At 45.0% G+C, this 15,065-nt stretch overlaps 2 protein-coding genes across 2 annotated transcripts in view; one reads left to right on the top strand and one right to left on the bottom strand.

Moving 5' to 3' along the window:
* Nucleotides 1-1,421, bottom strand: part of DMGDH (dimethylglycine dehydrogenase) — a 62,244-nt gene extending 60,823 nt beyond the window's left edge. The window contains exons 1-2 of the mRNA XM_040621962.1: nucleotides 1,321-1,421; nucleotides 250-424 (exon numbers count right to left, since the gene is read on the bottom strand). Of these exons, the coding sequence (XP_040477896.1) occupies nucleotides 250-424; nucleotides 1,321-1,421 (276 nt within the window). The remainder of the gene's footprint in view (nucleotides 1-249; nucleotides 425-1,320) is intronic.
* Nucleotides 1,422-1,608: 187 nt separating this feature from the next.
* BHMT2 (betaine--homocysteine S-methyltransferase 2) lies at nucleotides 1,609-14,806 on the top strand. The gene is given in 9 exon segments (XM_040622145.1): nucleotides 1,609-1,641; nucleotides 5,670-5,802; nucleotides 7,558-7,649; nucleotides 8,758-8,949; nucleotides 11,135-11,282; nucleotides 11,506-11,688; nucleotides 11,925-11,957; nucleotides 11,960-12,152; nucleotides 14,106-14,806. Coding segments are annotated over 9 exon segments (1,089 nt in total). The 3' UTR covers nucleotides 14,188-14,806.
* Nucleotides 14,807-15,065: the final 259 nt, after the last annotated feature.

Raw genomic sequence — 15,065 nt, 5'->3', positions numbered from 1 at the left:
AGCTTAAGTAACTGGCCACAAGCCAGCTGGGTAGAAAATGGCAGAGCCAGGGTTGAACCCAAGATAAAGACATTAGAAAAGTTGATCCCACCCTAGAAGTACACCAACTAAACTGTAATCGCACCTTCCACCACTACTGAAAGGAAACTGGCTCTAAAGAGCTTGAAGTGGGGAGTTGGAAGGGGAAGAAAAGTGATTGCACTGGTGCACAGTTCAGTGTGTGGGATGGTTTCGAGGTGCTTTTCTTACTGCGTGCCAGGTAGATCCAGCAGTGAGCTCGGATTTTTCCAGGAGGACCACATCTTTCATCCCCGCTTTGGCGAGGTGATAAGCCAGACTCACACCAACGCAGCCGCCTCCAATGATCACAGTTTCCGCTTTGTCTTTCCACCTTGTTTCTGCAGATGAGGGTGGGTTTTCCTCTCTGGAAGACAATTTTTGTCAATGGTAGTTTTACTAGGCTGTGGTAGCTATAGTTTTCCTGACTAATGTGTTTCTTCTGGTTTCTCTAATATTGTAACAGTGCCTGGGAGGTTGGCATAGTACTGCTTTAATCATTTGGGGCATCTAAATCCTGACTGATGCAACCTGGTTAGGGGAGGGAAGAGGAGGCATGTGAGCCCCACTCCATATAATTCCGGTCCATTGTAGATAACTAATAGAACTAAAGAATTGAACATGACTTCTTGTTTTCTTTTTTCCCAAAGGATCTAGAGAATAATTTTTCTGTCTAAAGAACATACCTATAATCATTTTAATCTATGAAAAACCATAATCATCATGAAGTTTAGCTTCTATAAACCTTGGATCACCATCCAATGTGTTCCAGGCTGAAAAGAGCCAAATGGAGTAAAACGTACTTCCTCACTTAACTTCCTCACCGCATACATTCTTCTCTCGTTTTACAATTATTGCTCACTGGTTTAATACATTTATTTGCATGACTTTCTTCCTAGCTGGATCGTGTACTTCTCCAGGACACATTGTGCAAAGCAAGGTGTATTTAAGGCGAAGAGGAACATATATACCCCTGTTTGCTTACACATAGACAATCTCGGGAAAAATACAGAAGGCACTGTCAACACTTGACTGGGGAAAACGGTGGGGGTAGGAGTGGCTTCGCACTGGGAACCCTTTGATACTTTTTCACTTTGTACGTGCGTGCACGTAAAAGAAAACATACAGAAATCTAGGAGAAATCCAAATGCCAACTTGTCGGAAGCCAAAGCGCCCCTGACCCGGCACACTGCCTCAGGCCCTCGCTCCCGCCCCGGCAGCCGCCCAGCCGCGGGCCTCCGCGCGGGCCGGGCCCCCACTCACCCTTGGCGGCCGCAGGCTGAGCGCAGGCGGCCGGGGGAGCCCCGCAGCGGGAGGCCCGGCAGCGGAAGGCCCCGCAACCGCTGTGCGCTGAAGCGGAGCATGGCGAGGCCGCGGAGGCGGAGGCCCAGGGCGCGGGCACCTGCTCCGAGGCCAGCCGACAGCCTGGGGCGGCGGGGGCGGCGGGCCGGCGGCTCCGCGGGGGGGTGAGGGGGACCCTCCCCCGGGCAAGGGGCGGGCTCGACCGCTAGCGCGCTCTCCCGGACCCGGCGCCCACACAGTCGCGCCGTGATGGCACCGGCCGGAGGCCCCGGGGCCAAAAAGGTGAGTTTCTGGGCGTCCGCGAGGTATTCAGACCCTCTGGCCGCGGGGCTCCCAGTGCCCGGAGTTCAAACCCCACCTCAGCCCTTGGCCGAGCTCTGCGGCCTTGGCCGGGCACCTGGACAGCTCTGGGCCTCGGTTTCCGCGATCGCCAGTTGCCGGGGATGACAGTACCATCTTGGCGACAGGATTAGATAACAATCTCAGGTAACATGTATGGAGCCCTGACCCAGTGCCCCGCGTTTGCAGACTGCTTTATGCAAATTATCTGATTTTCATGATTATTCCCGTTTTTCAGGTGAGGAAACTGAGGCCCAGAGAGGCAACTGGTTTAAGGTCACCCATTCTAGTCCACGGTGAAGCAGGGATTTGAAATCTAGCTTCGGATTCAGGGGCCATGCTCACATTTTCTACCCTCAGCCCATTTACACCGTCAGGTCTTCGGCTCAACGGGCGCCAGAGCTCAGTTCCCTCATGTTTTGGGAAGGGTGGCAGCCTGGCCCTGTAAGCGGAGGGCTGGCCTGAAACCAGTCCGGGCTGCAGACCCTCCCAGAGCTGAGGCTGAGGAGGAGGGGTGGGTAGGGGAGTGTGCAGCAGGTAGGGGGTGTGCAGGGTGGGGTGGAGGGGCTCGGCCTCTTCTCATCAGTCAGACCGGTCTCCCTGGCTCCTTCTCTAGGCTCGTTCCCCATCTGCTCACCAACTGGGAGCCTTGTCCCCCGCCCCCTTTCTCTGCTGGGTGTGTGCTTGGTGAGGAGAAGGGGTGACAAAACAAAATTAGGAAAGCCATGAAGTTGGCCACAGGACATCTCCAGGATCTCTCAAAGCAGCCCACCTGTGCCCCCAAATTCAGTGAGGGTGGGGAAGGGAGAAGCTATATACACGTGGAAATGTGAGCCACTGATCTGTTTATTCTAAAAGGTTGGGAACAACCAAGATGCCCAAGGGTGGCGGGCTCCCTAAATAAAGGTGCACCCACTTAAGAAGTTGTTAAGCAGCCAATTAAAAAGCTAAGTATGGGAACAAGCAAACTGTTTTGGCAATGTTACCTCACAAAAGGATATGTTTTTCTTATTATAAAAGTATAATATGGGCACTGAAGAAAATGAGCTTAATAAAAAGATAAAGACGTTGTGCTGATTTCTTCTTCCAAATTTTCTGTAATACTGTGTTCACCTTTAGCTTATTTTTTTTTTTTAAAGATTTTTATTTATTTATTCGACAGAGAGACAGACAGCCAGCGAGAGAGGGAACACAAGCAGGGGGAGTGGGAGAGGAAGAAACAGGCTCATAGCGGAGGAGTCTGATGTGGGGCTCGATCCCATAACGCCGGGATCACGCCCTGAGCCGAAGGCAGACGCTTAACCGCTGTGCCACCCAGGCGCCCCCCTTTAGCTCATTTTTAAAAAGGTTTTTTAAAAATGCTGTCCCTGTCCAATTTCTTCCCAGCCTCCGCTCTTGCAACACCAAGATTATCATATGGTAACCCACGCTAAGGTGGACCTGAGAGTTAAAATGTTAGTGGGAAGCAGCTAATCTCACCTCTCCTGTCAGCTAACAGGTGCATCTTAAGAATTCATTTAATTGCCACAGGGGACACCTCCAGTAGCCTCATTAATCCACAAGAGCAGTCCTGGTGGCAGCTTGAAGCAGAATGGATGTCTGGCGGCCTCCGGCCAGAGGGTGAAGTTGGTCTGCTCCTCTGTGTGTGAAGAGAGGCGCCCGGAAGCCAGACCTTAAATCCAGAAGTCTAGATACTGAGATCTGCAAAAAGGAAGCATAAATTCCTCTCGGAGCTCCCTCTCATCTCCGAGGCAGATTCACTGCCAAACTGAAAGGGAGAATGGAATGAAAGTAAATGTACTGCAAATTAATTTACCGTGATCTTTATCTTACACTGTCCTCTGTCTTATTAGAGCTGTCTTTAGATCATCCTCGTGTAGTAATTAATTGAGGTGGTAAACAGAGCAGTGAAGGAGGGAATGAAAGATGCTCCAAATTCAAATCTTGACGATGGAGTTATTTTGCTAATGGCTGTTTAGAAAACTGGCAAAAGTTAAAATTTTGGACAAACATCTAGGTAACAGATCAAAATGTCTGAACTTTACTTATTATCATGAAGATACAATCAAAATAAGCCTTATAATTTTCTTAAAACCTTAGCTAATTTTCTATTAAAGAGTCTCATTTCCGCCCCCCTCCTCAGGACCAAACCTGCAGCATTTATGAGACAAGAGACATTTTCAAAAGTCTTACCTGTCTGCTAACTCTTGGCATGGTATGTCAAGGTGGTTAGCTGCTGTATGAGGTGGTAGGGATAGAGACCAATGAGATTCATCACCTGAGCCTCAGGCATTTTAAAGCCCAACAGAGGAGCCAGGTAGGTAACCAGATATTGCCGTACAGGTGATAGATGCAGGAATGGAGGGTGTTTGGCCTTAGGCAGAACACAAAGGAGGAGGTCATCCCCAATAAGAGTAGGTCAGGCAAGACTTCACTCTGCAAAAATGGAAGCTATGCCAGCATGGGCTGCAGTGAATTGGAGGCCATTTCAACAGTCCACAGGCAGTGAGGAAGGGGTAGGGGGACAGTGCTCAGAATTGTTAAGTAGATACACTTGTCATAACCCTGGGACAGATTGGATGTAGGAGGTGAGATACTATCCTATAACACCCAGATTGTATGCCAGTGTTTTTCCCCTCTAGAATCATTTGGTGTATGAGGGCAGTGACCTTGTCTTATTCCAATGTTTATTCCTCTTGCCTGGAACTCTACCTGGCATGTGGAAAGGTCTGGTGAAAGTTTAAAATGGAAGTCCTTTTTAATGTCCCAGAACTACAAAATTAGAAGAGCAAATTGCATTGTATGGAGGGAATAGAGAAAAAGGTGAGAATCATAATAAATATTAACATTTCTTCCACATTCAGCTAAAATTCATTTTTTAGATATAAAGTATGGAAAAACAGCAGAGTCGGGAGCCCTCTCTGTCAAAACTAGAAAGAGACTGGATTAGGAATTGAGAAGATCTGAAGTCTGCTTTTTTACTTACTTAGTTCTGTGATCTTGGACAAGTCACTTAGCCTCTCTGAATGTCCATTTCCTCATTTATAAAATGGGAATAAAAACTGTCTGCCCTGCCTAGCTCACAGAGCTGTCCGGAGTACCGAATGAAAACATGTATGTGAACATGCTGGAAAATGTAGGGCATCGTTATGAAGCTGTGCGTCCCTTAGGATTCTGTGTAGAGGTTTACACAAAAAAGAGGCTTTTTTTTTTTTTCACCTAACATGAGGTCTTGCAATCCATGGCTGCTGCAACTATTCAAAGTTGTCATTAAAACACACACACACACACACACACACACACACACACACACCACTGCTAGTTACACCAGCTGTTAGTCAGCTCCACCAGCCTTAGTGTGTGGCTTTCAATGGCAGGGCTGAGAGATGACGCTATACCTCCAGGACTTGTGGTGACATTCCAGACAGGAAGGAGGAAAAAAATGCCCAGACGAAAGGGAGTGCCCATCTATATCAGGAAAGCAAAACTTTTCCAGAAATCTTTAACTGACTTCCACCTATGTCTCATTGGCCAACACCGTGTCATGTGGCCACCCCCAGGAGCAAGGGAGCCTAAGAATTTAAGTTGGGGACATTGACTCCTCAAATGAAATACATTAACAAAGAAGAGGAGAGAAAATATATTTAATTAGGCAGCTATCAATGTCTGACACAAACATGTTGAAAAACCAAAATAACTATCATGGAATCAGCACTTTCACTATAATTTGACTCAGATTAAATGTTATTTAAGAAAAAATATTCACAGCAGTTTGCACAAAACGAATACCTGGAGTGTCCAAGAAATATAATATACTCAATCTTTCTGAAATATTATTAGACGTTGAGGATTTTAACAGAACTGGAGCTAAAAGAACATAGTACCACTTTTCCTAAAATTGGAGACTGCTTTTAGGGGGGAAAAAAAAAAAGGAAGAAAAATCACCTAAGATACATACCTCTTTTCTTCAGGGTATTTTGGAACGTCTGGAGAGTGGAGAGGTTGTGGTTGGAGATGGCAGCTTTCTCATAACTCTGGAGAAGAGGGGCTATGTGAAGGCTGGGCTCTGGACTCCGGAAGCGGTAGTAGACCATCCCGATGCAGGTCAGTGGCGGCATCCCCCGAGACTGTTTAGTTTAGACAGTCACAGTTCGCTTAAATCTGACTGAGAGAAGATAAGTAAATAATTCTGAGTGTTGTCTAAAGACTGTTTCACTTACCACAGTCGCCAAGATGTAGAGACAGTGACAGTACACGGGCTGAAGCACATAGAAGAAAATGGCCTCTCGCTCCCCAGCTGCCCCCTTCCACACACCCACTTGCATCTTCAGGTACAGGGAGTGCTAAAATACCATCTTAATATTTGTTCCATGAATATTCACCCTGTGGACATTCAAGAGTTTCCTTAACATAGTAAAACTGTTATTGCTTCACATTATATTATACTATAATAGCGTATTTGGTAGAGAGGATTAATGGTAACCACCAGATTAGCACAGCATAGATAGTAGACATTTGGGTTTTGTTGGGGGAGAGGGGTGTGAAGAAATCAACACCGTTTCACCTCATCCCCTGAGCTAGAACAAAACAGTAAGAGTTGGAGGTAAAAACTGTGATGGGATTGGCGAGTAACATCAAACCAGAGCTTTAATTCTATTTTTATTTTTTTGAGAGCAGTCTCCTAAATTAAAGTGGAAAATAAAGCGAAAGAATGAAATGGAAACAAGCTGGGAATGGAACTTTTGATTTGCTCTGGTTGTATTCATATATGCACCGTGTATCTGAGAAACCTGGGGTCATGCTGGATTCTTCCACCCACAAGCTGTGTGACTTTGGACAAGTCATTTTACTTGTTCAAGGATCAGTTCCTTTTCTTTTTAAGATTCATTTATTTGTTTTTGAGTGAATGTGTGAGTGGGGGGAAGAGCAGAGGGAGAAGGACAAGCACACTCCATGCTGAGCGTGGAGCCCAACACGGACTCAATCTCACGACCTTGAGATCATGACCTGAGCCAAAACCAAGAGTTGTTGCTCAACTGACTGAGCCACCCAAGTGCCCCAGGATCAGGGTCTTGACCCATGTCACAGGAGGGTATGACATGGGCTAGCTGTGAGGACTTGTGTGTCAACCCGCATGAAAAGCCCAATGCATCATATCCACTGGCCAATTTTATCGTTTCATCAGACACTCAGAGTTATATGTTAGGACCAAGCTTTGTTTCTCTGGCACTTAGCACCAAGTTTTCACCTGGCCCACGGAGAACTTGTTCTTAATTTTAGATCTTTTTGCTAAACCAGAAAGAAAGTGTTGAAATAGCAAGGATGAGGATTGGGGTAGGGGAGAGATGAAGAAAGAGAGTGGGAAGGATGTCCTTATAGGCCATCAGAAGCTCCTGACTGCATTTCTCCAGCTGCCTGCTGTTGAATCAGTTTGGTGGGGGCACCACACACACACACACCTTGTCCACTATGAGAATTTCCTCATGTAAGGATTTCCCAACTGTAAGAAAACCAGTTACATCCTCCACAACACAGGCAAATGAATAAACCCTCTCTAGACCAAAAAACCAAGGGGCAATTGGCCAACCAGACCTTAATGTCTGCCTATGACTGCACCAGACCATTGAAGCCCATGGACAGGGCAATATGAGGCCACTCCAAACAGTCCCAATTTAGTATTACTCTGCCATGTCCTGGTCCTTGAACTCTACTGACCTTAATCTGCAATTTTGTATAAGAACTAGGTTTGAAATTGTGTCTAATTGAAAGAGATTGTGAGTAGGTAAGCTACTTTTGCTGCAAATGATAGCTCCGATGATTTTTATCTTTTTAACTTAAATTTTAAAAACTACTTTGTAGTTCGTCAACTTCACACAGAATTCCTGAGAGCGGGATCAAATGTCATGCAGACTTTTACCTTTTCTGCCAGTGAGGACAATATGGAAAGCAAGGTAAGCTGGCCTTTTGATGGGGGTGGGGGTGGAGGGAGGGCAGGGAAAACGTCAGGGATCATGTATAATAAAAATAACCTCTTGAAGAAAAGGTATGGAATTGACCTGATATGTTACTACACTTTATTACAAACTCCACATAAAATGTCTATTAAGGAATTAATCATTATGTAAACAAATATATACTACACAAATGAGCTTTTTTTCTGCCTTGTTAGCTGGAGTGGAGAGGAAGATAGGACTGGGAAGGAACAGGCCATTGGAAGGACATGGTCCTCCTGTGTTATTTTTTTGTAGAGAAAGAACACTTTGTAGATGCCCTTCTCACCTTATCTCACTGTCTTCTAACTTGTCCATCTGGAGACAGGGTGGCCCTTGGGAATACAGCACTGGCCTGGGAATGAGAAGAATTGGGTTTGATGCCCAACTTTGCCACCTGTTGGGCATGTGACTTTGTGCAAGACACTTGGCTGCAGGGAGCACTGGTTTTCTCTGCGCAAAATGGAGACCACTTATGCTTAGATGCATCAGGTTGTTGAGAAAAGTAGAGAAGGGGAAGACTGTGGAAGTACTGCGAGGTATTCTACACATGTAAAGTGTTCATACTTGTCAATGTTCATGCCCATTGATTCAGTCAACCAACCAACATTTACTGAACACCTGTTATAGTCCAATCTCTATGCTGAAAACAAAGATGAAAGAAAGGCACAGAGCCTGTTCTGAAGTGGCTCACAGTCCAGTGAGGGAGGCAAACAAACATTTACTAAAATGCCATGTAGGGAGACCAATAATGGAAATAGAAGCTCACTGATAGTAAAGGAGAAGGTGCCCAAGTCTGCTGGTCTCAAATTGCAGGGTTTTTTAAATTTTATTTTATTTAGCTTCAATTAATTAACATAGAATGTATTATTAGTTTCAGAGGTGGAGATCAGTGATTCATCAGTTGCATATAACACCCAATGTTCATCACATCACGTGCCCTCTTTCATGTCTGTCACCCAGTTACCCCATCCTCCCTCAAACTGCAGTTTAAACCATGCCTTGGACTCCTCTTACTTGCTCATTGCCCCCTTTGTATCTGTTCTGAACCCTTGCTCTCTGACCTCAGTGGGAAGCTGTGAACGAGGCTGCGTGTGACCTTGCCAGGGAAGTGGCTGGCAAAGGTGATGCCTTGGTAGCAGGGGGGATCTGCCAGACATCACTGTACAGACACCACAAGGATGAAGTTCGAGTTAAAAAACTCTTTCAACTCCAGCTCGAGGTTTTTATAAAGAAAAACGTGGACTTCTTGATTGCAGAGGTAAGCCTAGTACTTCAGGGAAAGGAGTTGCTCTCTTCTGACAAATCCCACTACATAATCTTTGCTTTCATGAGGGTAGGGGACTGCTTTGTGCCCTCATTTCCTCAGGGTACAGGGTCAAAGGTTTATGTACATGCCCTGCAGTCAAGGCAAACACCCTCTCACTTGCATGCTAGGTTTTAGTGAAGTCAAAGGGCAGACCCAGGACAGGCCTGACCGTAGCCTTGGTTTTCTTTGGGTGGTTGTAGCAGCCGACTCACAGGGGACCCTACGAAGTTGGGTGAGAAGGGTACAGTGCTTCAGGGAGCAACCTCTCCTGTGGGAGGGGCAGGGCTGGAAGGAGCTGTGCAGGGGCTGGAGACTATGAGGGAACCTACCTAGGAGGTAGGTGGCTGCTCAGGTTCGTGCGGGCCCTGCTAATAATACTCAGTACCAAGTAGTTCCCTTGCCCTCCTCTGTCCATGCTTTGCTCACTCCCATCCCTCTGCTCTCACTCAAGCTATAACATGTTGAGTGATATTTTGAAGAAAGAATATGGTCTTTGATTGGACATGAAGGCCCAGAACATTCTCTTCCTTCCACTTCCAAAAATTACAAAGCCCTCATTCCCCATTTCCCACCTTTGGTACCACTTGGAGTCAAGCTCTCAGCCCAAGTCTCTACCCCCAACAAGGACAATAGTCTCCCAGGTGCTCTTTCCCTTATCACTCTCTGAATCTATTGAAAAGCTCGCTTCATCACCCTTCCCAAGGCTCAGGGCCACCCAAGCCCAGCAAACGCACTTGGCAACAATCATCTGCAGAGATGGGCGCAAACCACCCAACAGGTTCTCCAGACGGATGGGAACACAAGTTTGTTTTGTAAGAACCTCTCTGTGGACTCTCTCTGCTATTCCTCACCCACCGCTTCTGCAGAATCTAAGTCAAGAAGGAAGAACACGGGGAGATTTTGGCTGGCTTTTCTTCACTTAGTTAAGGTCAACTTTTCAATTGTGGCCCTTAAGGGGGTTCCCAGGAAGACCCCTGCAAATGACTTTGGTTTACCGGCAAGGTGTCCTGTCCACCCTTAACAAAGAAACTCAGTAGCTCTTCTCCCTTGCTCTGTGCCACAGTGGTCTCCCTGGGGGAAATCATCATATTTCTCCTTACTTCATGGAGCACTTATGAACCTCTAAAGGGGAGTGAATATAAAATCACTTTGAAGTAGAAAGTATAATAAACCATTCCTTATTTTTCAGAGATTACAGCAGCTCCATAAAAGATGAGTCTAAAATTTATTAGTAAGGGACGCCCAGGTGGCTCAGTTGGTTAAGTGTCCGACTCACTTTCGGCTCAGGTTGTGATCTTCAGGGTCATGAGATCCAGCCAGACATGGGGCTACACTCTCGGTGGGGAGCCTCCTTGGGATTCTCTCTCTCTCTCCCTCTCCCCCTCCCCCTACTCACATATGCTCTCTCTTTCGCTCAAATAAATAAATCTTCAAAAAAATAATAAAATTTATTAGTAAAACTTTCATTCCTGGGTCCTGGGATTGAACCTCGCGTTGGGCTGCTTCTCTCTCTCTCTACCCCTCTGCCCCCCACTTGTGTTCTCACTCTCTCTGCTCTCTTTCTCTCAAATAAATAGATAATAATCTTTAAAAAAATAACCTTTGTTCCTTCAAAATTATGATTTTAAATACTCAATTACGTTAAAAACCTTTGTGGGTTTTGTTTTTGTTTCTGTTTTTTTCCATAACAGTCTTCATCTTGCTGAATTGATGATCTCTGAATGAAAATCTGTATTTTATTGTTAAAGGAATTAAAATGTTGGGGCGCCTGGGTGGCACAGCGGTTAAGCATCTGCCTTCGGCTCAGGGCGTGATCCTGGCGATCCGGGATCGAGCCCCACATCAGGCTCTTCCACTATGAGCCTGCTTCTTCCTCTCCCACTCCCCCTGCTTGTGTTCCCTCTCTCGCTGGCTGTCTCTATCTCTGTCGAATAAATAAATAAAATCTTTAAAAAAAAAAAAAAGGAATTAAAATGTTTACTCAGAAAAGTATTCTTCACTTTGCTAAAGACCTGTTCCTCAGCAAGTTTTACCACACATACTTGGTCATTTTTATAACTATTTTGCAACATTTGCATTCCACCTTTCAAAATCTGCTTTACGTTTGGACCAATAGAAAAAGTGAAATCTCTCTTAGTATTTTGAGCATGCCGAAGAAGCCATATGGGCTGTGGAAGTCTTAAAAGAATCGGGTAAGCCTGTGGCAGCTACCATGTGCATAGGCCCGGACGGAGACATGCGTGGTGTGACACCTGGAGAATGTGCTGTTAAGCTGGTGAAGGCAGGTAATTGGGACCCATAATGTGATCATGAGTTCAGCTGTTTATCAAATTTAACAATGGTTGCTTAATCTTGTAAGAGCAGTTCAGAACAGAAGAACTAACTGGCATTGGTTTCCCTCTTGGTAAAAGTTGGGAGGTGGAGAAAGATAACTAATCTCCAAGGCAATTTCCAACGATTAAAAAATAAAATAAGTAAAATGTAAAAGCTCTTTATTTCTTTGCATAGGGGCTGCAATCGTGGGCGTGAACTGCCGCTTTGGGCCCAGCACCAGCTTGAAGACAATGCAGCTCATGAAGGAGGGCCTGCGGGCCGCAGGGTTGAAAGCACACCTGATGGTGCAGTCCCTGGGCTTCCACACCCCTGACTGTGGCAAAGGCGGGTTTGTGGATCTCCCGGAATACCCCTTTGGTAAGCTCAGGGCGTAGGAGCGGTCCTTGCGTTTTCTTGTGCTGACAACATGGAAACGGCTATAATGAACAGCTATGGTGCAGTCTTACGAAAAGAGACTGCGTAAGACAAAACAGTCAATGTTAATGAAAAAAACGAGCATAATCTAAAGTTCAACGTGTTTTAATTTTCAAAAGTGCCTATCAGAGCACCTGTGATTTGAATGTAGGGACAGTACTGTGACTATTGTGTTACAGGACTAGAGCCCAGAGTTGCAACCAGATGGGATATTCAAAATATGCCAGAGAGGCCTACAATCTAGGGGTCAGGTACATTGGCGGGTGCTGTGGATTCGAGCCCTACCACATCAGGGCAATCGCAGAGGAGCTGGCCCCCGAAAGGGGCTTTTTGCCCCCAGCTTCGGACAAACACGGTAGTTGGGGAAGTAGCCTTAATATGCACACCAAACCCTGGATTCGAGCCAGGTAGGAATTGTTTAATTAACATTACTATTCTTCTCTAATCTCGTTTTATTTATTGTTAGAAACCCTATGCATGCAATAAAAATTAAAAAAGTATAGAGTATGTAAGATTGAAACTAAAAGCTGCCCCTCTCCTTACACCAGTTCCATTCCCAGAGGTGATGACCTGTTTGCCATTTGTGTTTTGAAGTCATATACCTTATGTCTGGTTTTACCAATTTTAAGCTGTGATTACTGCTAACCCTTTACAAAAGCTGAGGCGTTTAAATCATATAACATTCCCCTTTTCTCCCTGTTCTACTTTTTCCAATTTTGATTTATTACATTTTTATTTCTTCTGTTGGTTATCTTTATAAGTTTGAATGTTCTATTTAACCACCTATTTCTTTATCCATTGATGTAAAGCAGTATCTCTTAATTCCACTCTGTAAAACAAGAATTAACTCTTTCTGCTCCCCTCTACTCTTCCTCCCTCATCTACCTCTTGGCTTCTTTAAGTGATACCATTACTTTTACATCATCAAGGATTAGAACCACTGTGTTCTGCTCTGTAATTATAATTAAGTCTTTCAAGCTTTGTAGATTATTATAAAAATGTAAAGCTAGTAAATAACATTTACAATATTGTTATAATTGTCATATTAAACAAACAGGATTCATGAAATATAATAATCAGAATGCAACTCTAATTTTGTCTCCCTGTCTCTTTAAACCTGCTCATTGGGTGATATCTTTCCTCTCTGCCTATTTGAAAATACTGACGTGTCCCCAAGACTTTGTTGGGTAGTCTTAGGCAATAGAAAGCTCCATGACCACTTTATTTAGCAAACACAATCTTAATTCAGTAATTAAAAGTGTTCAGTTCCAGGGACACCTGTGTGGCTCAGTCAGTTAAGTGTCTGAGTCTTGATCTCAGCTCAGGTCTCGATCTCAGGGTTGTGAGTTCAAGTCCTACACTGGGCTCCACACTGGGCATGGAGCCTGATTTAAGAAAAAAAAGAAAGTGTTCGGTTCCACATAAAATCAAAATTTGGAACACACGAAACTTATATTTTCTCTTGTTTTCCAGCAGTTGTCTTCAATAGGCAGGAAACTATGGAAGGCCAGGCTGACCCTTCTTTGTCCATCTTATGCTTCCAGCTCTCCCTTCCCATCTTGCTAACCAGGATTTCTGACCTCTTCAGATTCAAAGGGAGAGAAGAGAGGATGGCAAGGGGGAGTAAACTGTACTTGGCCTGCAGCCTAACAGGAAGTCCGCATTTTCTGGGCCTGGCAGATCTTCACGAGTGCTGCCATGGTTCCTTACATGCTTCCACTGGGAACTTTTGCCTGTACTTCTCATGCCACAGGCATCGCATTCTTCTCTGTCTGCTACTTCCCTTTCAGACCCTGGCTTTTTCAGCACGTCACTCCAGATATCCCCTGCTTGGGGGGTCTAGTTGTCCTTCCTGGTGATTCTAAATACCTCTAGATTTCAAACAAGTCTTTTTCTGAAACGTGGTATGAAACCCAATGATTGCTTTTTTTTTATTAAGATTTTATTTATTTATATGATGGGGGGTGGAGAGAGAGAGCACAAGCAGGGGGAGTGGCAGACAGAGGAAGAGAGAGAAGGAGACTCCCCACAGAGCAAGAAGCCCCATGTGGGGCTCGATCTCCAGGAGACTGTTATCATGACCTGAGCTGAAGGCAGATGTTTAACTGACTGAGCCACCCAGGTGTCTCCAATGATTGCTTTTGATAGAAATGTGAGAAAGGCTTTAATGGACATAGTTTTCCAGTCTGTACGTTGAAACTGAAGTTCTACTTTAGCCTGATCATCCACCACACCTGTGTGTATGTTTGGCAAACACACACACACACACACACACACACACACACAAATATATATAAAACATACTGGACTTAGAAAATTGGCATATATTTTTTAATTAATTTTTTTTTTTTCAAACACAGGGCTAGAAGGGAGTATTGGGAAAATCTGCTGCCAGCTTCGGGCAGACCTTTCTGTCCTTCATTGTCACAGCCAGATGCCTAAGAAGTGGTGAAAGAAAACACTGAAATGACAGCACAGAAAGAAATCTGGAACTCTTCCTTGCCTTTACCCTTCACCCACCCTGCTCTCTCCAGCTGAACAGCGAATGTGCTCCTGGCCCTTCAGTTCAGGTCAACATATGCACCTTGCACTCCGGCTGCGGACAAGCCCCCAGCTGGATGCTGCAGGAGATGCAAAGACGATGAGAAAGGCCCCTGGTCCTCCAGTTACTTACTGTCCAGCCATGCTGTGGTACCTTCTTCAGAAAGTCATCAAGAACAGCAAAACTCGTCTTTTAGGGTAAATTTGAGATTTAAAAATAAACAGAAGTCACTGAACACCAAATCTATTGATTAATTCAGGCAACTAAGCTGGGTGCTTGAGGAAGATAGAGGAGCAATGAGTTTGCTTTTCTTCCATGATTTGTATAATGACTCCAAGGGCAATCCCAAAGGAATAGATGCAAAAAATGTTTTGAGCAATGGCAGGGTTATTGAAATAAGTGTATAACCTTCCAAAGTGATTACTTTCAAAGATGATTTTACTTAAAGGTGGTAGGTCCTTAAAAAAAAAAAAGGTGTTAGGTCCTAGAATTTTTTAAATGTGTCTTTATGAGGGGCACCTGGGTGGCTCAGTCAGTTAAACGTCCGACTCTTGATTTCTGCTCAGGTCATGATCTCAGGGTTGTGAGATCGAGCCCTGCGTCCAGCCCAACATTGAGCCCTGCATCTGCACTTGGCATGGCGCCTGCTTGGCATTCTCTCCTTCCCTCTCCCTCTGCCCCTCCACCCCCAATAAAAAACATAAATTTAAAAAATGTGTCCTTACAATCACAAATCGCTAGATTATAAACAGCTTAAGGACAAGGACAATGTGATGTT

The sequence above is a fragment of the Ursus maritimus genome, unplaced genomic scaffold, assembly GCF_017311325.1.
Source record: "Ursus maritimus isolate PB19 unplaced genomic scaffold, ASM1731132v1 scaffold_5, whole genome shotgun sequence".
Lineage (NCBI taxonomy): Eukaryota > Metazoa > Chordata > Mammalia > Carnivora > Ursidae > Ursus > Ursus maritimus.
Note: the sequence above shows the minus strand (reverse complement) of the source record. Positions and strands in the feature narration are given on the sequence as shown.